The sequence below is a fragment of the Colletotrichum lupini genome, chromosome 2, assembly GCF_023278565.1.
Source record: "Colletotrichum lupini chromosome 2, complete sequence".
In the NCBI taxonomy this organism is placed as follows: Eukaryota; Fungi; Ascomycota; class Sordariomycetes; order Glomerellales; family Glomerellaceae; genus Colletotrichum; species Colletotrichum lupini.
In genome coordinates, this window is record NC_064675.1 from 4,274,538 (window position 1) to 4,298,283 (window position 23,746).

Below are 23,746 nucleotides of genomic sequence, written 5' to 3' on the forward strand. Positions count from 1 at the left end.
ATAATACGATTTATTATTTTATATTTTATAATAAACTAATAAATTCTTTTAATAGAGTAGATAGTATTTTTAATTAATATAAAGAATCCTTACGATATTTTAGAATACCGTAAAATAATATATAAAGCTATAAATTTAAAAAGATTTCTTTTTAAAACTACGATTTTATATAAAAAAGATAATTACTAACTTTTTATTATTTTTTAAACTAGAATTAAGTTACTAGTTATTAAACCTTAATTAGTAAAGAAAAAAAAAGGTCGTATAAAACTAATTATAACTAAAACTTTAGGCAAAACGACGTATAAAAATATTCTAAAAACACGGCTTTTAATAAGTATTAATATTAAACTAATAATAAAAATTAAGGAGGAATTATTAATTAAGTAAAAAAAGAAGATCGTTAAGAAAAAGGTAAAGGCTAAGAAAAAGGTTAAAAAGGATAAAAATAATAAAAAAGACGAGATTATAATAGTTTAATAAAAAAATAAAGTTTACGATAATAAATAACTTAGTATATTATAAGGATAAAAACGAGTATTTTTATTAATAAATAGTTTAGAATAAACTATAATTATATTTATAATTCCTTTTTATCCTTAATATCGCTCGTAATTATAAAACTATTTAATACTCTAAAATTAATTCTAAAGTTTTTTAATCTCTATTTAACTTATATAATACTACCCTATAGTTTACTTAGTAAAATAACTTCTAATTAAAGCTTATTACGTATATACTATTTTAAATAAATACGAAGATATTAATACGCTTTAAAATAAGGATAATTAGCCTCGCTAAACTTCGTACTTTTAGCTAATATAATTAAGGAGCCCTTAATAATTAAAGTATAAATCTATAAAGTAGCTTAAAGAAGATATACGTTTAAATTATTACTATTTTAAATAGTATTTAATAGTTATTAAACTTGGTTTTAGTTAATTAGCTATATAAAGTCTTATACGGTTCGTAACGTAGGTTAATAATATAGTTACTATAACTAATTAAAAATAATATAAGGGCGACCTTTTTAATAACGAATTTGATAAGAGTTCTAAATTTATATAAAGTTAATAAAATTAGAACGAATTAGTAGTATATACGTAAATAGAAGTATAATTTAGTTAAAGAGGATATTTATATAGAATAGCCCTTAGAACTTAAATAGTTAGAAGTATTTTTATAAACGTAAGTATACTTATATATACTAAAATATATATTACTTATTTATTAATATACTAATCTATTTTAATAAAAACGATTTTACTAACTCTTAATCTTAATATTATAAATACTTTTACTAAAGATTTAGTAATTACGGAATATAATTAGATTTTTGATTATTAAATAGTATTATAAAAAGTAGTAATAAATACTAAACATAAGAACGGTTTCTTTCCCTCGGTTTAAATAAACTCGTAATAATATAAATCCCCGTTATTAAATAACGGTAAGATATTATATAAGTATATTCTAGGATATATAAATAAAAACCCCTATATAGAACTATATAATAAACTATAAATAAGTATTAATACTAATATAGATTTTAAATCTAAATAGTAGAAGCTTATTATACGTATTTAAAAACTAAATATAATTTAGTCTAAGAGTCGTAAACCCTTTACGATAGTACTTTATTTTACTTAACTAATCTTAAACTTATTATAAAAAGGTTTTATAATATATAAGGTATAGTTTATCTTAGCTAATAATATAAGCTTATTAATAAACCTATATATAAAAATACTCTTTACTATACCCTTTAGTATAGTAAGTAACCTCTAGTATATTAAAAAAGAACTCTTCTAATTATTATTATATAATTACGAGCTATTTTAATATTTATTATTACTAAAACTAATTTTATTAACGAAGTATTAATAATCCTATAGCCGTAATTATAAATCCTTTAGACTAGAGTTAAAAAAGGATATTTTTATTATTTAAGTATTATTAAAAAAATAATTCTTAAATACGAATTAATAGATCTTTAAAAAAAACCGTACGCTCTTCTCGTTATAAGTCCTATTTCGCAAATTAACGTTTAAAAGTTCGCTTTATAATTCTAATATTAAAAACTATAAAAATATATATAATAATTATATTATAAGTCTAATTACTCTCTAACTTTATAATAATTATCGTTTAATATAGTAAAAGATTAATACGTAGTCGTACTATTTTAAAAAAGTAGTAATATATAAAATAAGAAACTAAAAAAGAAATTTTAAATAAGAGGTAAATATTTATATATAATTATAGCGATATATAAGGGTATCCTTTTATTTATAAGGTCTTATAAGTATATATATAGAAATATAAACGCTTATAAGGATTTATAACGCTAAAAAGGATAGAAAAGTATATAACGATAATATATAATAAATAAAAGTTCTATAATTTTATTAAAAACGTTAAACTTTAGGGGGAGCCTTTATATAGTTAATTACGGCCTTTTACGGGCTAAACTAAGCGCGTATACTTTAGTTTATAGTTAATAAGTACCCTACGACTCCGTAAGGGCCTTACTGCCCGAGTATTAAGCCTAACCGTACTATATTTTAATATATACCTATATAAACTCCTATATTATACTATATAAAAATATCGAATTAATTACTCCTTACTTAAAGTTTATATAAGTTAGTAACGCTCTTTATAATCCTATACGCTATTATATATACCCTCTTTATTATTTTTAGCTTACTTAGCTACTTATTTAAAGGCTTTTACTATTATATAGAGGTATATAGCGGGGATAGTACCTAGAGATTTAAATAAAGCGCCGATACGGACTTTATTATAGCCTTTATAATTATAACCGCGCTTAATAACTTTAATAAGTATATTATAAATTAATATAAACTATTAATAAACTATAAATAAATATAAAGTAATATAGGGTAACGTATAAATAATAACGGGAGGCGTAATAAGCGTATACTCGTATATAGTAAATATATAGTTATAATTAAAATAGCCCTTACTTATAAAAGTAACGTAATTAGTAAAAATACTTTTACTAACTTTATAACGGGCGCACGACTTAGTATTAGTTTTAGTATTACTATATATAGTTATTTAAATAGTATTAGTAGCCTAAATACGAGTTATAATAATATCTAAGGGTATATAACGGCTATTCTTAGTAATCTTAGGGTTAAGCTTAATTTAATACTAAGGCTAGATTATATAGGTTAGTATAGTAATATTAAATAGTATAGGGTAGTATATACTAACTTATATAATACTAAGGTTATAGATTTAATAAAAAGTCTTTAAAAGGGAAAATAAAGAGCTTATAAATAATATAAGAATCTATATAATAAAGAAGCTATTATATAGAAGTATATATATTAATAAAGAAATAAGAAGTTATTTTATAAGACGTAAAGTTATTAGGGTATTACGTAGGTTAGTATATAGGGACCGTTAGGAGCTATATACCCTTAATACGGGCTAGAACGCTATATTAAACGCTTATTATAAATATTATACGGCGTATGCGATTATTAGAAAAAGGAGTATCCTATACGAAATTATTAATATATATACGTAAATAGTTAATATTAAAAAAAAAAGTAAATAAAAAGAATTAAATTATAAATAGGTATATATGCGTAATTACACTTATAATTGCGCATATATTAGCCTAAGAAAAGCATAATTACTAATTAGTAAAAGTTGCACTAGCAATTGCGTATAAAATTGCCTAATTATACTTAATTAATATTTCTAATTAGCAAATCGCAAATATTATACTTATAATTACGTATATAATTAAGTAATAATAATAAAAGTAAAATAAAAAAGGGTATAAAGTATAATAAAGTAAAATATAATCGCTAATAAGTAACTATAGGGGCGTAAGCGGATTACTTATTTTACTTAAGGAATATTAGGTTAGTTAAGAGGAAAGGGAAATTAATTAGTAATAGAAATTAGTAAAGAGAATATACCCCCTAGCTACTTTACTTTTATTAAGTAGTATAACCGCCCTTACGTAACTATTACTACCTACGGTCATAAGCAATTCCTTATAATAATATATAGGATTTATTATAATATTTATTTATATATATAAAAAAGTCGCGCTATTAATACTTAAAATTTACGGTAGCCGTAGGTCTATTAGAAAGAACGGTTTTGGCAGAGTGCCTCTTGCAGTCTGCCGTAGGTCCACACATTCCTTTGCCCGATCGAGCAAGCCAAGGGAGAAGAAATTTCTTTTAGCGTCGACTCTTGCCGTGTGCTTAATGACAGCACAGGTCACGCAACAGCGGAAGCTTACGAAGCGTTGTTCTCCTCAAATTTTTTTGGGTAGTCGTTGTCGAATGCCCTTGTTTGACTGCCCGACTGCCGATGGTATACCACAGCACTTACAAGTTGCCCCACGTTCTGCGCCTCATTGCATAAAGGGGTCCTCGCATCCCTGCTCGCTTTGATACGAGCAAAGCCTCACTGCATGAGCCTCCCCCATACTGGCGGTCCTAAGTTTGCTTTCTTAATTATTTTGGCTTTCATCTCGATACTTCGCGTACCTTTCCGGATATTGAGCTGAACACCCAAGTCGGTAGCTTCTATTGTAACTCTAGGAAAGCAATACCTCAATCTCGACGCCACAATAGCATGCTGCCAACTCCAGGCCCTTACGTCTTCCCGCTGCTGTTCGACACCAATCATTGGCATATTCGTCCCATATTCGGACGCCGTGTCTGCGGACTCCCGCGAACCACTGACCACCCAGCTCTTCTTCGTCCCTTGGCATGGCAAATTATCGGCCATCGTGGGACAGTTTCGTCGAATAACGATTTCGTACCCGTGGCGGCATGAGGAATGGCCCGGCCGGTTGAACTGGTTCCCCTGAGCGGTTCGTCCGACGTTGTGTGGAGGGGCAAAATCATGCCGTGACCCGGGAACAGGGCTCCCCTGCTTCAAGACTCTATCCCTTTCCAAAGCCGGGCACTGGCAAGGACTCAACCAACAGTATCCATGTTCTACCAACAAAAGCCGATTGGCGTGCTGTGTCGAGTCTTAGCCAGGGCAACGGCTTCAACTTACTGAGGAGGAGCATCGTGTAAGCGATCCTCCTCGTTTCGCCCATACGGTCACTCCGTTTCGCGCCGTCCATAAGGCTCCATGAGGATGTGTATCCTTCTGGAGCCGCTCGGTAAAGATGACGGACTCTTTTAGTCTCTTGAATGGGCCTTTGGCCACGAAGTGCTTTGGACGGACCTCGACTGCCTATGAACTAATCCTCACGCATGGCATGGCGCTAAATGCTTCAATTCGTCGTCTGCGGCATCCGTTTCCTGCAGCATCGTCGGTTCAACCTCATCCCACGGAATAAGTAACATTGCCGCGAGAGCCTCCGCGTGGCCACAACCACAATGACATTGTCAACACTCCCCCGCGACCCAAGCGCCTGCAGCCGAATCGGGGCTCTGGACTTCCCCAGCTTTTTCTCCCAGGGCAAATAACCCCAAGACGACTCTTTGGCCGCCGCCGGGCCAGGCAGAGAACTTCCATGAAACCTTCTAGGACGTGCTGACATGACCGCACGTGGATGGGCACGGATGTGTTTGTATACATGACCGGATTTGTCCCAACCTCCTCCTGTTCCTGTATTTGAGAAAGTTCGACGAGTGTTGTGATCAAGGCACTACGCGGCGCCGGAGCCTCGGAGAGGGTTGGTGGCGAGACCATGCTGTCGCCGCTCAGCTCCAGCCAACAACATTGACTGGTCATTATATCTGTGACGAAGTTATCTAGCCCGTCCACGGTGATATGATCCTCCGGCTCTTCTTCAGTTGCCAACGTCGCAACGCAACAGCGATCTGTAAGAAGACAATCGGTTGAACATGGGAACGGAATGTGCTCTCCTAGCGGAAGGGATGCTATTCTTCTCCCTCGACAGAAGTAGCTGATGGAGGATGTTTCAAGGACCAATACGTCTGCCGTTCCTTTCTCTCCCGTTCATTGGGAATCGTCACTTGTGCCGGTGCTTGACTAGGTACAATCTATCCCTTGTGATATCAATCACGTAATCTTTGATGTGAATTCAAAGGTGAATATTACTCTCTGGTTTGGGATAGAGCCTCAAGCTCGAGCATAGAACGCCCTTGACATCAAACAAACTTTGCGAGTTCGAGTAGCCAATCCATTCCTGGATACGGGATACTACCATCTCATAAGCCAGATCTTTTGCGACAATTTGGCATTCATTCGATCGTCTTGCAATGGATCTGCCCCCACCCCAAGAACCTCGCAATGAAATGCTCACACAAAAAGTCGAGTTCAAAACGTGTAGTAGGGACTATGCTCTTACATCCTGACGCTGCCTATCCCACCCTCTACCGCGCAATACAGCATCACGTCGTGGAGACATCCTAGCATTAAACACATTAGCTCGATGTGCAATGTAGAATCTTCCACGTCATGAATGGCGGTCAATATCGCGGTTTTGGGTGATTTTACCTCTACACCGCAATCAGGCATGTAACCCCAAAGTCGATACCATGACCAAAAGACCGCTTTGCAAATGATATCCATAAGGGAGGGAATGTGTTGATCTCGAACTTAGACCACCTGCGAAACATGGCTACAATCGTCCAAGCTCATCTTTTCCCCCTTGTCTCCGATATGTGATACCGCCAAAAGAAGAATCCATTTCGAAACCATGGCAAAGGGACGGGGGCGTGAAAGCTACCTCAGGGAGACGCATGAGCTCATGCCTTCTTTCCCAGTCCATCAGTCTGCGTTCCTTCTCTTCCTCATCCCTTACCTAGAGGCTAGTAAACATTCAAACTTGATCCTCGTCACTACCGGACTTCGAACAAACAAAGAAATATATCTTCGTGATATGGATACCAAATTGATGCTTTTCGGCGGCGGACGCAGGGCAAAGTGACCAGATGCAGAGCAATACTGATGCCGTGCAAAGCGAAACGTTGTTTAGTCCTTCGATATATTCAATGACCACCGAGGAATCCCCCATCACGTCGTACTTTATCATAAAATCATGGTAGACGGTGATGAGAATATAATTCGACACGTAACAGTACAGTGTAGGTGTTGTTTCCCCAAACACATTGAAACCAGTGTCCTCTGAATTGGTTTCGCAGAGGACGTGGCTTCGGAAACCGCATTACAACGCCGGCTTGTTCGAAAGCCCCATCCCTCTTGTCCCATGGGTGGTGACCATGCCCAAAACCTGATCCTTTTTTCTGATTACCAGGAGAATGAGTATCTGGGAAACCTTCAAGCCCCTCCGCCTTGCCTTCGCCTTACGCCTCAATATCTTATACCATTTTCACCTCTTTGAGACGCGGCTTGGTTGTCTGTCTGCCGCCATCCTCCCGTGTCCCACGGCCTTCCCATTTCGACTGGACTTTGATGTCCTTTCAGGGAGGGACTTCTTCTTACGCTTGAGCAAGCCTCTAACTGTCTTGAAAGGCAGCACCAGCAGAGCGACCACCGCGAAGAAGGGCATCGTGATGATGGCCCACACGGATTCTACGAGCCACTGCATAAAGCCTGGCCGAGCGACGCTGTTTTTGGCCGCTGCTGCCGCCAGCGCAATGGCATCGTTCAGGCGGGTATCGACTGCCGCGAAACGCGATTCGGTCTGGAAGGCAAGTACAGTCGCCTTCTTCTCGTATCGTCGCACAGCCCGATTCAGCGCATCCAGATCGGGCTGGATGGCGTTGCGCACATCGCGAGCAATGGAAGCCTCTTGCTTGATTTTAGAATTGTCCGAGGTCCCATTGTGTTTCATCGGCGTCGGCTCAGGCCGTGACTCCAGCATTTCCAACCGGGCCATGAGAACCCTCATCTGATCTGAAGTGGCACCGTCGTCCTTGTACGGGTTTACGTGGACATCCCGTTGCAGCTGAATGGTCCTGCACTGCACGAGCTTCATGAGATGCGAAATCGGTCGTACCTCTGCAGCCAAGAGGAAAATCGTCAAGTTGTAGTTGGAAACCAGGCCCTCCGAGGGCCGACTAAGTTGCGCGCGAATGGCATGCAGCAAGTATGCGCCCAGCATGGGAAACATGAAGCATGATACCAGGGCCAGGATTTCATGTACCCATAGCTCAGCCAATGCATCCTCCTTCTTGTTTCTTGGCGGCGTCGTCGTCTTACGTACTTGTTCCTGAATAAAGGACGTGGGCGTCGTGGGTACTTCGGACGCTTCGTCAACGCTTCCGTTGGTCGTGTGGCCGTTAGCCGTCGATGCTGCCGGTGAGGGGCTTCTAGCCGCCTGCTCTGCCTCGCTCTCATCGTCGACAACAGCGCTCGTACTGATCTCTGCCCGCTCTCGTACTGCTTGCGCCGAGTGGTACCAATTCCTGGTGGATGGTGTCAGCGCTCGGATAATACCGTTCTCTGACGAGATCGTGCTGGTCACGATATATCGGAGAACAGAGCGCCAGACTTACCATGGATGTGTGACGGACCAGTGCAGGAACACGGCCGACAAGCCCAGCAACATGATGTCCGTCACAACGGCGCTACCATTCTTGAAAAGCAAACCACCGACCGCGGGTAAAAGTGCAAATGCCAGAGGAACCGAGGCCCAGTTAGATAGTTCGTCCGTCGATGTTGATGGTATACCGTCTCCAGGTCGAGGGTTGAGAAAATCTCTTGCATCGCCAAAGCTGTAATCCGACAACGTCGAACTCCTTCTCCTCCCAAGGCCTCTCTCGCCGAATGAGTTCTCTGTTGGGATATGGCTGAAAGGCGGCCGCCGGCGCACCTGAGATGTCTCGTCTACGGTCACGGCGCGTTTGAACGAGTGCCCCGAGGGCGCCGGTGAAGCTGTCGTTCCCGGTGATGATATGGTCTGCTTCCTACTGGTGTTGCTCGTCGTTGTGGGGGGCGAAGTCGGACTTCGAGAACCGTTCTCGTCCGACATGATGGGCGGCGCAAGTGATACCAGCTCGAATAGTTCAAATGTATTACTGGGGAATTCGGTTCCTATCGTTTCTTCTTGCGTCCTTTACTATTATTCCATAAGGTGTCGATTGCTGGAAGCTCGATGCGGGATGTGAGAGTCCGAGTTTGGGCAGGCAATCAAGGGGTTTTGAAGGCTCCTCATCCGACACACGCCACAACCTTGAGAAAAAGCCTAGGAGAAATGCTCTTCCAAGACGCGCTTTTGAGCCCGAGGAGAGGAGAGAGAATGGGGAAAAAAGGAGGAAAGGAGGAAGAGGGGCGGAGAGAGAGAGAGAGAAGAATGGGCGCTAGGAACAAATGAGGCGCTGCGTGTCTCGCAGCACGCGGTAGGCGTGTAGACACTGCAGCATGTGCGAGTGAGCGAATGTGTGTGGTGTGTATGTGCGACAGAGACAGTTGGGTCAGTAAGTGGTGTGTAACAAGACACCAAGGGCGAAAAAGGGCGAGAAGTGAAGCGCCACGAGCTGAGGATTGGGCTGGCGTTCGTTGGTATGTCGCTGGCGAGAATGGGAATGGGACGTGGTTTTAGTCTCTGCTCTGTCTCTACCTACTCTCTACGTAGTAGGCTTGAGGTGGTGGCGATTTGACTTGGATCGTCCCTGCCTGCCTTAGCTAGGTAAGGTACCGCGAGGTGATTGGGCGGGGAGGAAACGTCCGGCGACTTTTCTGAGTCGGAACGAGTGGCCGAGGTACCGTTTCCCTGCTCGGCGTCGCGGGTGTCGCAAGGTGGAATGGAGGGACGGGAATCGGGGACGATGAGCATAAAGGTGGAAGAGGATGAGGAGGTTTGAGAAGCCAGGAAGGAAGAGGAAATATCCAGGAGATGGATGAATGGAAAATGGAGGTGTTGCGAAATGGATTGGGCTTGATTAAGGCACCTACCTAGACTGACAACTTGTCTCTTTGGGAAGGGAAGATGAGGTAATGTAAGCTAAGGTACTTCCTTACTTTCAAAGATCCAGACAGATGCATGGCAGGCTACCTACCTACCTTACCTTACAGCTAGACTACCTCCAGATAGCTTAGGCGGGGAAGTACATTAACGGATGGATGTAACTCCACGCCTGCCAGAGGGATGGCAGGTACCTAAGATACTTGGTCTTGCAGCTGGCCAGCTCGTTGCCCGATGACACCAGTCCATGGCAAGGTACCAGGGCATTGCTAAGTCGAAATTGGTGTCTTTTGTACGGGTACCTTCACAACGAACCTGGAAACAACAAGAAAGTAGCCGAGTTGTCTGAGATATTACCCGTGACAGAGCTACGGTGCCTATTTCCAGCCAGCTAGGTAGAGTACATCTCCCGCTTCTGGCTTGAAAAGAGGTCGCGCTCATGCTGATGGATGCTGACGACAGGGATGATGATGCAGTGATGCAACCTATCCGTGGGTCCCCATTCCCCCGCTCCCGCTCTGCCCGCATCACATCCCTATCCGCATCCAGCCCTGGAGACCCTGTTTAGATCCACAGTGGACGCCGGAACTGGGCCGGGAGAGGAGGGGAGAGCGGAGGGGAATGGACCTCAGCTTGAGGTCTTGCGTTTTCAACTTCAACCTCGTCCACTCAAAAGGTATACATCTTGCGCTCGTGCAACGCAACATTGCATTTCCCTGATGGGTCCGTTGCACATGTCTGTTGAGATGTACTGCAAATGTCAGCAATGCGATAAGTAGAACCGAAAGGCTACTGCCCTCGTCCTACATCGCCTCGGCCCACCGCCGTAGGCTAGCGGTATGTGAAACGGCCATCCCATCCCACCACTTCACCTCCTCGGCGTGCTCATCTACGGATACATACCGAGAAGTACTGTAGGGCCTCGAGATCGATAGCCCCGTTATCTTCATTGGTAAGAGGTCAAAAACTAGACTGCCCGTCATCTGCCGATGCCAATTTCACTTTATAACCTTATCTGGTCTTCGACCATGACCTCTTGATCCGACTCGTCACTTCGCCATACCAATCTGGACCACGTTCGCATACCAGGCATCAACAGATGAACGTCTTCTCAAACTCACCAAATATGCCTCGGCCACATCCAATATTCCGCCTTCCCATCGCATAGCATTCCGGGTTGCGTCGTCAACCAGTGGACCATAGATCGGCAAAAGCAGCAGACTTTCGTGGGCCTCTGTTTGTCTTCCATCCTGCTGCCCCAACAAACCGAAAGTGCGGGTTATCCTAGTAGCACCTGTGATACACCTGCAACCACTTGATTCTTACCTCTGCTCCGATAGGTATGCATGTTGCTTGTAGTTGATAGTCGCCGGATGGGAGGGAACCACACTCTCTTCTTACTTGACCACCTGTAACTGGTGCTGGCACTCTGTCTGCTATGACCATGCCCCCGGAGAAACGGCGAGCGAACAGACATTGCGACAACTTCGTCATGGATCGATGTCGGAAGCCGCGCGTGCCACGGTACCTCCGCTGTTGTCTGTGCCATCGTCTAGTTTTTGCCCCATCAAGTAACCCCCAAGAACAAGGAGCAAAGCCTTCCTGTTTGTGTTGATGTATAGAGATGAATGCCGCACCGCTCATCTCGGCTGAGCATGCGAGCATGTGGTTCGACCACTTTCGCCGAGGTTTGCTATTGCCATGGGTCATTCATGATTTAGCTCTGCCCGTTTTTTGTGACGGGCCATCGCGTTCTAGTCCAAGATATGCTGAATCTCGGCTCCGCAAGTTTAAAAGTCGACAGAAATGTAGCCGCCGGTTGATTGTTTCGAGCGAGTCGGGGCCACTGCCTGTCGCATGCACCTCTATCCCTCGAATGCGTCACGCGTGGTACTGCCAAATCAAGATGTATGTTTCGACGTCGTCAGAACCAATCCAACTGAACCACACGAGGCATGTCGGTCCCACACAGGCATGAGCAGTTCCTCCTTATGAGAAACAAAAAGACAGACCGATTTCGTAACAGATTGGGATCCCGTAGTGCACCTCCACAGGCGCGGTTGCACAAAAAGAGACGGGGGCTGGCTGAAATATGTCTAAGAGACGGGTGTCAGACGGAACCCCGCAATTCTTCATATTGGTCTTTACGTACTTGGTATGTCTCGTCGATACTTGTTGCCAGCCACCGATACGACATCTTGAGTAAGACAAGTCATCCCCAGGTTCGTGAAATCCCCCTGACTGGAAGGAAATTGCCAGATGAATCATTTTCCATGGACCTGCGTGGCCGGATACTTTCCCCCGGTTGAGCTCTTCCATGTCATCATGTTCTGTGATGAACCTCAAGACTGTTAGACAATTAGAGAGCTGAGGTCGATTGAATCTCTTGGCTGGGGGCCAATGGCACAACACGCTCGTCTCATTTCAGCTCAACGGTAAGCCGAGACAATTGAGAAGCCTGTCTCTCCCGCCTACGAGTTCGATGGTTACTCCAACAGTCTGATTTGTGCAGGGTACAACAGGTCTGTGTGAGTGCCAGGCAAAGGAACGTCAAAAGTCTGAACGATGGATGTCCCAATACCCGCAAGCATCGCTGAGGCTATCTTTGTAGAATTGGCCCTGGATTATGTGATCGTCTTCAACATGTGCTTACCATGTTCCGCAAAAGCAAAAGGCAATGCATTCAAGGAGGACATTGCGAAAGGCGGCTCTGTCGGGAACTGCAAGATCACCGTTAGCACCTCAAATTGCCCACTAAACCAGGATCAGCAATGCATCGCTAGCCCTTCAGGCGTACCGCAACCGTGGTTGTTTGTTTGTAAGCTGGTAAAGAGATTGGTGGTATTGGCGCCCCGCTTTCCAAACCTGAACTCTTCAACAGTAGTCCAATCTGCCGTTCCAAAGATGGATCGATTGAACCTATGAGCATCCGAATTTGGCTGCCTCGTAGATCGGCATTCCCTATTGATGCTTATTTGCCTGGTGATATTGGCATGTCTTGGGTCGGTTGGGTTGGCGGATGCAACACGAAGGGAAAGTACTGTGACGCTGGAGTGCAGCAATTTCTAACTGAAGTTTCTGGCCGTCCACTTTCACTTCCAGGAATCATATGCTTGGGTTTGTTTGTCATCAGTCAAGTCGGAGAGTCGTCACGCACAGACAGAAGAGGTGCGACGGTAGCCGCTTGATCATCGCGAAGACACAAGACAATGGCCTCGCGATTAGGTGGCTCGAGACCAATTGACAATCCGGGGGCACCGCTCGCCCGTTGGAAGTTTGCTGGGGACAGTCGGCGCAACACACTGCTGCTTACGAAGCAATAGTCGAGCAGCTGCTCCAGAGTCCAGGCTTTTTGTTGAATGGGAATGCCCACATCGTAGGGAGGGCATGAGAAGGATTGCTCGGAGCCTCGGACGGCAGATTGTTGTCTCCCTCATTCCGATGTCGCGTTGATTCGACGCGCCAGGACTGGAGGGCCACAAAATCCTTTTTTCGCAGTTGCGCCGCAATGTGCCATTGGGCAAGACGGGCTTGACAACTTGACAACAAGGCGTAAATTGGTGTCTGCCGACGCGGACAACCCGGTCTGAACCCTGGTTTTGAGTATGTGTGTTCCGCACCCACACGTTGGGTATCCCGCACCCATACTAGGCTCGTTCAGGCAAGTGGTGGGCAGCACGTGATTGCACCGCCGCAGCAGCCACTTCTGGCCCGGAGCCACTATTATTCCGGAAATTTCTGGAGAATGGAAGGCGCGTCCCGCCTTGGTCTCCTACACCTTCCTCTGCTGCACCTTCCTCTGTTATACCCTCTTTCCGATACTGGCTGTACGCGTTTTTCAAAACGACGACTTTGAAAGTCATGATATGCTCAGAAGAAATACGTCTCTAGAGCCCATATTTTAGTATTAGAAAAAGTACTTTTCCTGTGTTGAAAATAGTTAGAAAATGAGGTGTTTGGGCGAGGGAAATACGCGTCCAAAAAGAAGCAAAAACAATAGGAAGGCGCGCCGAGAGCGCTGCACGTGACTGCCGTTCGGCAATGTAATCACGTGCTGCCCACCACTTGCCTGAACGAGCCTAGTATGGGTGCGGGATACCCAACGTGTGGGTGCGGAACACACATACTCCTGGTTTTTGGTGGCCTCGGCGAGCAAGGACAACCAGGATGGCTTGATGGGTCCTGGAGGTTTAGAGTGCGTCACCCGGATCCAAGATTGATGGAGTCCAGTGTCGCCGTCAGGACAAAGGCGAGCCCGGCTAGAAATCTCTGCAGGATCGAAAATAGACAATTTAAAGCACCTTGGACGTTGGCTGGGAAGACAGGGAGGTACCTGCCAGGCTGAACGCCATCGAAGTCAGGTGGTAGCTGTGTGCGAGGCAGGCCGTCGTCATATATTGACGGGCTGGGGACGGATTGTTGGAGAGGGATCTCGTGTCGTGTCGTGCCGTGTCTAGATTTTCTTTTTTCCGCCTTTTTCGTCGTTGGTGCGAGACTCAAGACCCAAGACCCTCCACAAAACGACGGATGAAGCACCGGCGGAATCCTCAAATCCTGTATCTGTAACAGGAACCGCTTCGCAAGGTCACTGTTTATCGATATATCCTGCGCCACTCCGCTTGTGAAGCCTGACGGGAAACTTTGGTTTTAACATTCATCGATTGTCTTTCTCCAACCCACGATCCCTCCTGCGACAGTTTCCACGGCCGACATCAAACAGCCCTACTGTTCGTTCCACAGCGGGAGAGCGTTTGAGCAACGACGACGACATTGGTACAGTTGGCTGTTCTTTCTGTTTCTTGTGGAGAAGGACACGAAAGACCGGAGGATGAGTGAACAGACGTTGGGATAGCTTGAACGACGAAGCAGCATCAAGAAGAGACGACGACTGGAAGAGATATCGACGATATCGAATATACGACGGTTCGACGGTCCAAACGACGGCGACGAATTTTGAAAAGTGCAGCTGGAGTGAAGTGGGCACCGAGCTGCAGGAACGTTGATCCCGGCCCAACAGGATCCGAACCAAACAATTCGAGCAGCAGGAAGGAGCCAGGAACCACAACGCAGAGTCACAGAGAAAGGACGATCCTGCCGTCCGTTCCTGCGCATTGCGGCATCCAACGAGCAGGAACTTGGGAAGAAGCTAAGGTAGAGCCTAGCCCGACGTTCCTATCCGTACTCCGTACCTTCCCACGCTTCCTTCCACCTTCCCAACCTTCCGGGCAGAGAAAGCGCAGCTCCTGCCTGCTCACTGGCAACTGCCCGGTAAGAGTGGGCGGGTTTCGCGGGTTCAGGGCAGTGGAGGGAACTTCAAGGAAGGTCCCCCCCTCCCCCCTCCCCCCTGCTTCCCTCCAGCGAGCGGCTTCCCAAAATGCTGGGACTGAGAGCCAGAGCCTCCAGGAACCCAATCTTGGCCATCTCCTCCCCCCTGAACGCGCGCTCCACTTTGGACAACTCCACGGCCGCCTCACAGTCGCCGCTCAGCTGCAACCTCTGGACGACCTGCACTCTTATTCGGGCGCAATTATTCACATTATTCACAACTTTTACTTGCAGCAATTATCCATTGCTTCCTCGGTTCAAATCCAACACCACCACCCTCGCCCTCACCACCACCGTTGCATCCACACGGGCATCCACATTCACAACCACCACAGCCTTGACCTTTGAGCCTGCTGCTACCAATCACGCTCTTCGTCCGCTTCTCCCTCTGCCATTCACCATTGGACGCTTTGCCCACGCTTGCATTAAAACAACCACCACCACCGTTCAAGCGAAAGCCAAAGCTGCAGTCCGAGCCACCGTCCGCACGTCGTCGCCTACGCATTTCTTTGTCCGGGTCTCCACATACCTATCTAACTGCAAACCTAATCGTTTTGCACCTACGACTATTGCGGCTGTTGCTGCACCCATTGTTCCTGCGCGACGCTTTCCTTGGTCGACTTTTCCCCAATACCATCCCCTCAACCTCCCCTCCAACCCGGCGACCAATTCAATCGCTCCGTTCGCTGTCGACATCGCCGCTGTCGTTTCTGCCGCTGCCGCTTAAAGAGGCCCTGGCGACCTCGACGAGCCTGGCCCAGGCGCTGCTGCAAACTCCTCGACAACCAAAAGACCCGTTCTCCACCGTGCCCCGTAAGGCCGTCGTCCTCACGGCGGCCTTCGTCGAACCATTCTCCCCACGGCTTCACACGCGAGAAACAATTCTTCGTCACCGGCCACCGTAGATGCATTCGCAAATCCTCGCATCACAACGCTTTCGCAGCAGCCCACATATCCCGGCGCTTCGCCTGTCCTCCAGACTCCAGTAGCCGCCCACGCCGCCGCCCTGCCCCAAGCTCACACTCCATCCCTGCTATGCCAATACGACCCCAAAGAGTACTTCCTGCAGTCTCCCTTTCGCAATCGCGCCGCCTCTTCTGCGGCCCGTCGACTTCCTCACCTTTCCGCTGCTCGTCTCTGGAACCCAACCAACTCTACACCACGCCTTCCCGATAAGCCAGCTCTTCGCAAACGACGACCCTCGACACCGCCTCCCCCCGCCGTTCCTCTCTCGCATCCGACTCTCGATCCATTGTCCGTCGACCCTGCTGACCCTCTCGGCATCGGCGCAAGCGACTATCCGCTGCTGACTCTCCCGGAGCAGCGCCAAACGCGACATTCGACATCGAATCGAAATAGCCTCCAAATCGACCGCAGTGGGAGTGGTGCAGAGCATCGCATCAGCCTACCACCATCAGTGCGCCATTCATACGACGGACGAAGGTCCGCTGATCCTTCGCCAACATTCTTGGATCCCGACGCTCACCCCGCCGACGAGGAAGAAGAAGCACCTGCGGAACCTTCTGCCGAGACCCGAGTGACTGGTTTGAGGAAACGTGGACAGAGTATTTCTGACCCAGTCATACGAGATTTTGCCATAACACTCAACGACAAAGGGAAAGGAAAGGCATCCATGGAGCCAGGCGCAGAGAATCAGGGACGAGGGGTCTCCAAGGACTTGGAGCGCGGGCCAGATGTGCTTCCACGTCATTCAAATGTGTCGGCTGGCGATGGCATGGGTATTGGGTCGGCCATTTCATCTTCAAACTCGTCGATTATGGGAGAGGAACTGCCGCCGGATCTGGGCGAAGAATGGGGTCCACAACATCCCTGCTTCCCTCATATGAATCCTCACGTTCCTCTCGACTCGCCAGAGTATCATAACACTCGAATCATCCGCATACGCCGAGACTGGTTGATCGAGGGAGACTTGGCTCCGACGTTTTCTAACTTGTATCCTGAAATCTTGGATCCGGCCGGCTTGTCAGAACAAGAGTTTCGGAGGATTGTCGACAAGCTCAACGGCGAACTCATTCCTATATTCAGCCCATACAACTGGAGAAACGTGGTCGATAGCATGCTCGGACTCGTTACGGGTTGGCTGTGGGATGATTTGGGGTTTACAGGTGTCAAAGCTCGGCTGAAGCGCCTGGAACGCTGGATTGACCAGTGGAACAACGAGATGGAAAAGACAATCGGCAATGAAGACAGTTCAATGGCCCCAAGAATCATTTCACTGAGGAAGACGGGGTACATGACAGTAAGTTCAAGTTGCCGAACCCACGTGCAATACTGTACTAACTCAGGAAAAGCTCGACATACAAATCCCAGATCCGGAAATTGCGCCTGCTCCTAGCACACCTGGCGGTTCAAGGTCTGGAAGCCTGCCAATGGAGCCGGCAACCGCCGTGATGGCATCATAATATGGCAAGGCGACTTTATTGTCTGTCCTCTGCCTAACAACCTTCTTCCCTTCGACTTCGTATTTCATCGTACACTCTTTCTAATCAAGGATCGGCCGCGGCCTGTGGGACGAACCGACATGAGCTTATACGACCGTAGCCTCACTTCTTCATCAGGCACTCGATATCCATTTACTACTACCCGGGGTTATTTTACTCTTTTTTCCAATCCCCACCCCCTACTACTACTATTACCTTATACCAAGGCATGGCGCGGAGTTCAAGGATCCCTTGGCTGGGACAGTCACGAAATGTGAAGCAAATGATTTCTTATACGCTTTTTTTCCGAGTTCACCTTCTGGGTGAACCTATGTGCTTTATATGCCAGAACGTGCGGAATGGGAGCGATCCTGAGATGAGGGGAACCCGTCTATCGTCGGGATGATGAAGTAGGAGCACATGAGCTCGGGGGACCCCTGTAATTTGTTTAGATACCTGATGTGCTTCAAAACTTCGTTTCTTTCGACTATGCAAATCTCTGTTCCTCTCAGTGCATCGTCCTTGATGTGCCACCTCTCAACCTGCGTTTGGCTATGCTCATTCTTGTCCACGAGCACGGCTAGAGTGCTCCTGCGTGTTACAACGCATAGATTAGCTGTGTGCGGTATCCTTTGAGATGCCATGTCGTTTCCGTGCCGCCTCTTGTTGGGCGCGGTGGTAGGAAGCTCGACCTTGCATGTATCGTCCTCATGTAAAATATGCATCCTGAGAGCGAGTGAGAACGATATCATGGCCCCCAGTCCTATTCATTGGGCCGAACACCCGCAAAGGTACATTGAAACTACCTACCTAAGGCATCTACGAAACTATGATACAGCACTGGAATATACACGAGAAACCTGAATACACGCAGGAGGGAAGCCCATATGTACCCCCTCAACTCCAGTCTAGTCACCAGCACAGCAGGCGCCCCTCTAGGTCGGGGGGTCAGGTCAAACTGGCTGGGTGGTGGAATGGTTCATGGTCGCTAATTATTCACGCCAACCAGCCTACTCGACGACAGGCTCAGCGCATACGAGAGTACCCGAGTTCGAATCCCAGCATGAGCACCAAGAGATGTAGCCACACCGGTGGTGAACTCTTTTTTGTTTTCTGTATCCGTATATCGCCTTGTATTCATACCAAGATCTTAATTGGCCTTGAGATAAGAGTTTCCTGTCTATGAGATACAAAAGAAGTTTTAATAAGATTCCTCATCAAGACAAAAACTTAGGAGCTTCCAAGCACAACGAAGATAGGTAGACGATGTGAAGGTTGATTACTCTCCATCCTTCCTTTGGCACTTCCGGTAAAGCGATTAACTCCGATTAGACAACCCCGCTATAGAAATATAATGCGATCCAATTTCAGGGGTCAATGCGAAAACTCCAGGGACCTGGCGCCTTATGCACGAGCCACTTTTACAGTGCATCAAGCTGAGGTGCCGTGTGCTTTCCCCTGGACCGCGTCGATGGAACGCGCCCACCGCGAACGAAATCGACAGCTCCCACACTGGCACTTTAAGGTAGCTTCCCCCCCAAACGAGTATCTCGCCGATTTCGACACCTCAACACCATCTTTTGCCGTCCTACACCTCACATTCTCGACACTCCTTGAACCAAAGCGTTCCTTGCTCTACACATCTACAAACCAAGCAACCAAAAAAAGATGTCTGCTTCCGCCCTCTTCCGCCGCGCCGCCGTCGCCCCGCGCATGGCCTCCGCCGCCCGCGCATTCAGCACCACCCCGTCTAACAACGTCGCCCGCATCACTATCGTCGGCAACCTCGCCGACGCCCCCGAGGTCGTCCCAACCAGCACCGGCCGCGAGATTATCAGATACGCCGTCGCCAGCAACAGCGGGCCCAAGGATAACCGCCAGACCAGCTGGTTCCGTGTCACGAGCTTTGAGGCTGAGGGTCCCCGTCGGGATTTCCTTCAGAGCTTGCCCAAGGGGTACGCATGCACCCACATCCACACCGCAATGATAAGCTTGGGGGGAGGCGGAGAGAGATGAAGGATAAAAGGTGTTTGAGGGGTTTCAAAGTGTGCTAACGTGTTGTAATAGCACTCTGGTCTACGTCGAGGGCGAAGCTGCCATGCGCGCCTACCAAGATGCCGAGGGCAAGAACCGCAGCTCCCTGAGCATTATCCAGCGTACGTCTTCTCCCCACTCAACATACCATCCCAATGCGAATCGGCTTTCGAGGAAGAGATGGAGCTACGCTAACATCAGGTCACAGGCTCTATCGAGGTCCTCAAGCGTCCTTACACCGGCAACAACGGCGGCGAGGCCAGCGAGTAAATGCACCCCAACCCCAATACAACAAACGGAGTTTCTCTTGTGCCATGTACGAAACGAACGACAGACGAGTGTACCCTTGAAGAGACCCTGACCTGGACTGGCCTCCCTCCTCTCTATCTCCACTCTATCGAGATTTTTCCTATATCTTCTTTGTGTACAATGACCTGATAAATGGGCTGGTTGAGGCGTGCTGTACGAAAACTCTTTTTTTCTAGGACGATAATTGATACCATGGGTTGCTCCTCTCACTCGCGCCTTGACTGTGATCTTGCGCTACGTTTGCTCTAGCTGCTTGAACCATTTGTTCCATTTCAATGTTCACTCAGGTCACGCACAGGAATTGTTCAACGGCTCCATGATAATCTAATCCGCCAGATGTGCTCTCCTCAGACGAGCGTACAGCTATCCATGCATCCAAAACCCGCAGCGACACCACCCTCGTTGCTAGTATCGCCCTTGGTGCGGAGCAGATAGCCAGCCTCCTCGTTGTGAACCACCTTACCGGTGCCCTGATCCCACACTGCAGTACCGTAGATGCCAAGCTCGCAGATGACGCCGCCTTCTTCGAGGTTGCCGTTGCGGAGGATGATGTTGTCCTGCTTAGGCGGCGTGATGAGCTCCATCAGGATGTACGAACCCCAGTGCGTCTCGGGCGTCTTCTTCAGGAACTCGGGAATGTCCTCGCGGTAGTGGTTGTTGCCGCCGCCTTCCCTCTGGGGCTTGAGGACGTAGCTCTTGCATAGCTCCGGGTCCTGCGCGATCTTGCGCGCCTTGAGCCCGGCCTCGGAGGTGTCCATCGGGAAGATGTTGGTGAAGGTCTCAAACACCGCGGCCGTGCTGGGAGCGTCGTCGGGGATGAACCGGCCGAGGACCGAAGGCGAGGCACCACCCGCCGCCGCCGCTGGTCTCGGCGTCGCCAGGACCTGCTGAATCTTCTTGCTGCCGGCCAGCTGGGTCAGGACGGTGGGGCACTTGATGGCGGACGACCTCTCGAGGTGGTAGCGGGCCTCCCAGGCGCTCTCGTCCGGGTAGTCGGACGGGTCGTACCAGCACCGCAGGTACGCGACAGCGACCTCGAACACCTTGGTTGGGTCCCGTGGCAGCTTGTAGAGAAGCTGGCGCTTGGGGGTGTCGGCGACGGTGGTGTGCTGCAGGAGCTCGGAGAAGGGGATGCGGAAGACGGTGACGGGGTCGGCGGCGTCGTTGACGAGAGCGTACTCGAGGTGACGCTGGTCAAAGATATTTCTCTCGCCGCCCTGGACAACGAAGATGACGCACTTTGTGTGGCCGAGCTCCGATGGGCCGTAGGCGTCGTAGGCGGCGCGGATGCCGCCGGATAGGCCTTGAACGCTTTTGTTCTCGGGCAGGTCGAGGGACCCTGACTCGATGGGATGATCAAGCAGAGGGTACTCTGCCACGGAAAGAAACCTATGTGCGTTTAGTATTCTGGGTTTCTCTCTCCTTGCGAGATGTGTAAGATTACTTATGGAGAAGCGAGGTTCGGGACGAAAGGCCACCAAAGGATGAAGCTATCGTGTTAAACTCGACCTGCTTGACTTGGCGTTTAGGTTCGTCTGAGGAGGTATCCTGGTGGACAAGATAGTCTGATCTGAACAATCCCAGAGAGAGACTCTGCACATCATTAGTCACATTGCCTGAAGCATCGGTAGACTACGCACTTGAGTATATCCCTCCTTCTTCACTCGCACGTGGGTATCCCACAGCTTGCCAATGAAGTCGTCGCCTCCCTTGACCCTACGCGTTGTCAGCATCATTTCCTATGGTCGTTCAGACTACACTTGATGCGTGACTATCAAGCTGAAGTGGAAACATACTCATCCACCATGGCACTCAAAAACTCCTCATCCCTGCTGATGGCGGCATAGAGCTCATTATAGGTCTTTTGCACAAATCTCGCCTGTTCGAAGCATCCCTTGGGGAAAGGACTAGGGAACAGAGTTACGGGTACGTTTACCGCAAGAATACCTTTGGGGTCCGACTCCGGCGTCACGACCGTAGGAGGCGGCCGGACTGACAAGCCATTGCCGATAGCCCAATCCTTGACGGTCTGGACGAGGGCGTCTTGCTCCGACTGGGAGAGCCGGGGCGGGTACTGCTCCCTCGTCAACGTCGGAGTTGCCATGCTGCTGGTGAAATTTTCCTTGATGAGACTGAGTCTAGAGCCCCGACTGCAAGCTACAATGGTCCTGAAATTGGATGAGCTGGTATAGTTGCGCCTCCGTGATTAATAATTGCAAGTCGGATAATTTGAGTCGAATGAGAGTAGGAACAGCGACGGATCGTCAAGGTTAAACCCTTTTTGGTGGTGAAAAGACAGGCCTGACTTTGTCTGAAACAAACAGAGACTCAAGCCAGTTGTCGAGTCTACTGAGATTATGTGAAGTCAAATATCACCGGATGAGGAATGAGTGTTCATGTCAGTGAGGTATGTCTGGCGGGGGAGTGACGAGAAATCGGCTGCCCCACCATGAACTGCTGGTCTGGATTTCAAATGGCTGGTACTCCCACTGTACCTCAGCCAGCAGGTACGATGCACACAAGACGTGATCAATCTAAGTGGGGAGAATTTACAAGCAATGACTTGACATCAGGCTATACGGAAGCTCAACGAGATTTGCAACTATTTGGACATCAAGACCAAATGATGATAATCGGCTTGAACTCTACTAAGTGACCCTGGACCGTCTTCTGCAAGAGTCCTTCAAGGCAACGAAAGACGTCCCATGGAAATACAAACCAAGTGATGGCGGGGTCGGATGGAAGCTTGGAAGTCAGTTCCGTGCCTGCGATTTACCCCTCCATCCCACTCCGATAAGGGACTTCGGCTCTTCGCAGGGGCAGGAACGACCTCTGCTAAGGTAAGGTAAGGTGTCTTAGTTAATCTTGAATCCGAAAGATCGGTCACGTGTCGGAGGGGACGTGCTGCAAGTCATCTAACTTCATTTGGACTAGCTCATATACCGAAAGATACATTGCCTTCATCCAGAGCGTTTAAGGCGAGGTACCCTGCGGGCCTGCTTGACTAGGGAAGGTGGGGCTTGAGCAGGTCAATTGCGACTTCCGCGACTTCTCCAGACTCACGCGTCGTGAATTCGACATTGGCAACCGAAGCGGCAATGCCTCTCGAGATTGGTACCATCACTTCCTCCCACCACAATCACCACTTTCCATACGCCCTCCCGCTGACCCAACCCAAATTTGAAAGACCCGCCTCATCCTTCTGCCGGTAACTTCTTTACAAAGTCTTTCCCGTATCCACCACTTAACTTCTGCTAGTGGCTGGTCTTCTTCACAATCGTCAACTACCTCTTATTTGGTGGAACAAACGCATCCTCTTTTTGTCGAGACTTCTCGGGCTGTCCAGAACTCAGAGATACAGCTCAAGTTCCGAAAACCGGCAGTCAGCACGATTGTCTTCTCCCCTGCATTCGACCCATCCGACCAAGTAATCAAGGACCACTCATGCGCTTTGTTACCTGCATCAAAATTCGCCGTAAGTCTGGCTTCAAGATTGTTGCTGTCTATTTCTCGAACCAAAGCCCGACACTGGTTCTTTCGTCATGTTCTTTCACCGGTGGATCATACTTTCGAGGTCGCTACATATCACTGCAGCTATCCCCCAAGCTTTTTGCCCTTTTCTCTCACAATCTACCTTCATACACATTGCTTCAAGCTCGCTTGACCAGTGAACTCTGTTTTCACTACCCATGCCCGAGATCTGCGTCCTTCATACCCTCTTTCCTCAGTCTGGTGCTAATCAATTTGTCAATTTCTAGCCAACCTCATGTCCTAAACGACAGCC

The 23,746-nt window shown here is 47.6% G+C and overlaps 6 protein-coding genes across 6 annotated transcripts; 3 read left to right on the plus strand and 3 right to left on the minus strand.

Annotated features, from left to right (window-relative positions):
* Positions 1-4,290: 4,290 nt before the first annotated feature.
* Positions 4,291-8,920, minus strand: CLUP02_03601 (uncharacterized protein; the record flags this gene model as incomplete). Its single annotated transcript, XM_049282621.1, has 14 exons — positions 4,291-4,460; positions 4,545-5,000; positions 5,065-5,210; positions 5,266-5,315; positions 5,421-5,540; positions 5,599-5,926; positions 5,997-6,051; positions 6,142-6,236; positions 6,332-6,536; positions 6,609-6,708; positions 6,812-7,136; positions 7,238-7,252; positions 7,320-8,354; positions 8,445-8,920. 14 exons carry the CDS (start codon positions 8,918-8,920, stop codon positions 4,291-4,293), a joined length of 3,576 nt encoding a protein of 1,191 aa, XP_049139764.1.
* A 328-nt stretch (positions 8,921-9,248) lies between these two features.
* On the minus strand, positions 9,249-14,965 carry CLUP02_03602 (uncharacterized protein; the record flags this gene model as incomplete). The annotated part of the gene is made up of 24 exons (XM_049282622.1): positions 9,249-9,302; positions 9,356-9,508; positions 9,587-9,848; positions 10,000-10,122; positions 10,258-10,338; positions 10,385-10,591; positions 10,661-10,825; positions 10,907-11,087; positions 11,180-11,386; positions 11,440-11,546; positions 11,739-11,792; positions 11,866-11,949; positions 12,006-12,266; positions 12,344-12,472; positions 12,507-12,573; positions 12,651-12,893; positions 12,944-12,965; positions 13,011-13,261; positions 13,323-13,446; positions 13,543-13,740; positions 13,977-14,112; positions 14,187-14,481; positions 14,534-14,819; positions 14,885-14,965. The coding sequence occupies 24 exons, from the start codon at positions 14,963-14,965 to the stop codon at positions 9,249-9,251; spliced, it is 3,771 nt and encodes a 1,256-aa protein (XP_049139765.1).
* A 262-nt stretch (positions 14,966-15,227) lies between these two features.
* CLUP02_03603 (uncharacterized protein) lies at positions 15,228-17,601 on the plus strand (the record flags this gene model as incomplete). Its single annotated transcript, XM_049282623.1, has 4 exons — positions 15,228-15,859; positions 15,908-15,991; positions 16,055-17,438; positions 17,491-17,601. 4 exons carry the CDS (start codon positions 15,228-15,230, stop codon positions 17,599-17,601), a joined length of 2,211 nt encoding a protein of 736 aa, XP_049139766.1.
* Positions 17,602-19,287: 1,686 nt separating this feature from the next.
* CLUP02_03604 (single-strand binding protein family) lies at positions 19,288-19,923 on the plus strand (the record flags this gene model as incomplete). Its single annotated transcript, XM_049282624.1, has 3 exons — positions 19,288-19,574; positions 19,687-19,775; positions 19,862-19,923. 3 exons carry the CDS (start codon positions 19,288-19,290, stop codon positions 19,921-19,923), a joined length of 438 nt encoding a protein of 145 aa, XP_049139767.1.
* A 386-nt stretch (positions 19,924-20,309) lies between these two features.
* On the minus strand, positions 20,310-22,066 carry CLUP02_03605 (glutathione synthetase; the record flags this gene model as incomplete). Its single annotated transcript, XM_049282625.1, has 4 exons — positions 20,310-21,351; positions 21,407-21,555; positions 21,603-21,678; positions 21,759-22,066. The coding sequence occupies 4 exons, from the start codon at positions 22,064-22,066 to the stop codon at positions 20,310-20,312; spliced, it is 1,575 nt and encodes a 524-aa protein (XP_049139768.1).
* A 994-nt stretch (positions 22,067-23,060) lies between these two features.
* CLUP02_03606 (uncharacterized protein) lies at positions 23,061-23,626 on the plus strand (the record flags this gene model as incomplete). The annotated part of the gene is made up of 2 exons (XM_049282626.1): positions 23,061-23,170; positions 23,221-23,626. The coding sequence occupies 2 exons, from the start codon at positions 23,061-23,063 to the stop codon at positions 23,624-23,626; spliced, it is 516 nt and encodes a 171-aa protein (XP_049139769.1).
* Positions 23,627-23,746: the final 120 nt, after the last annotated feature.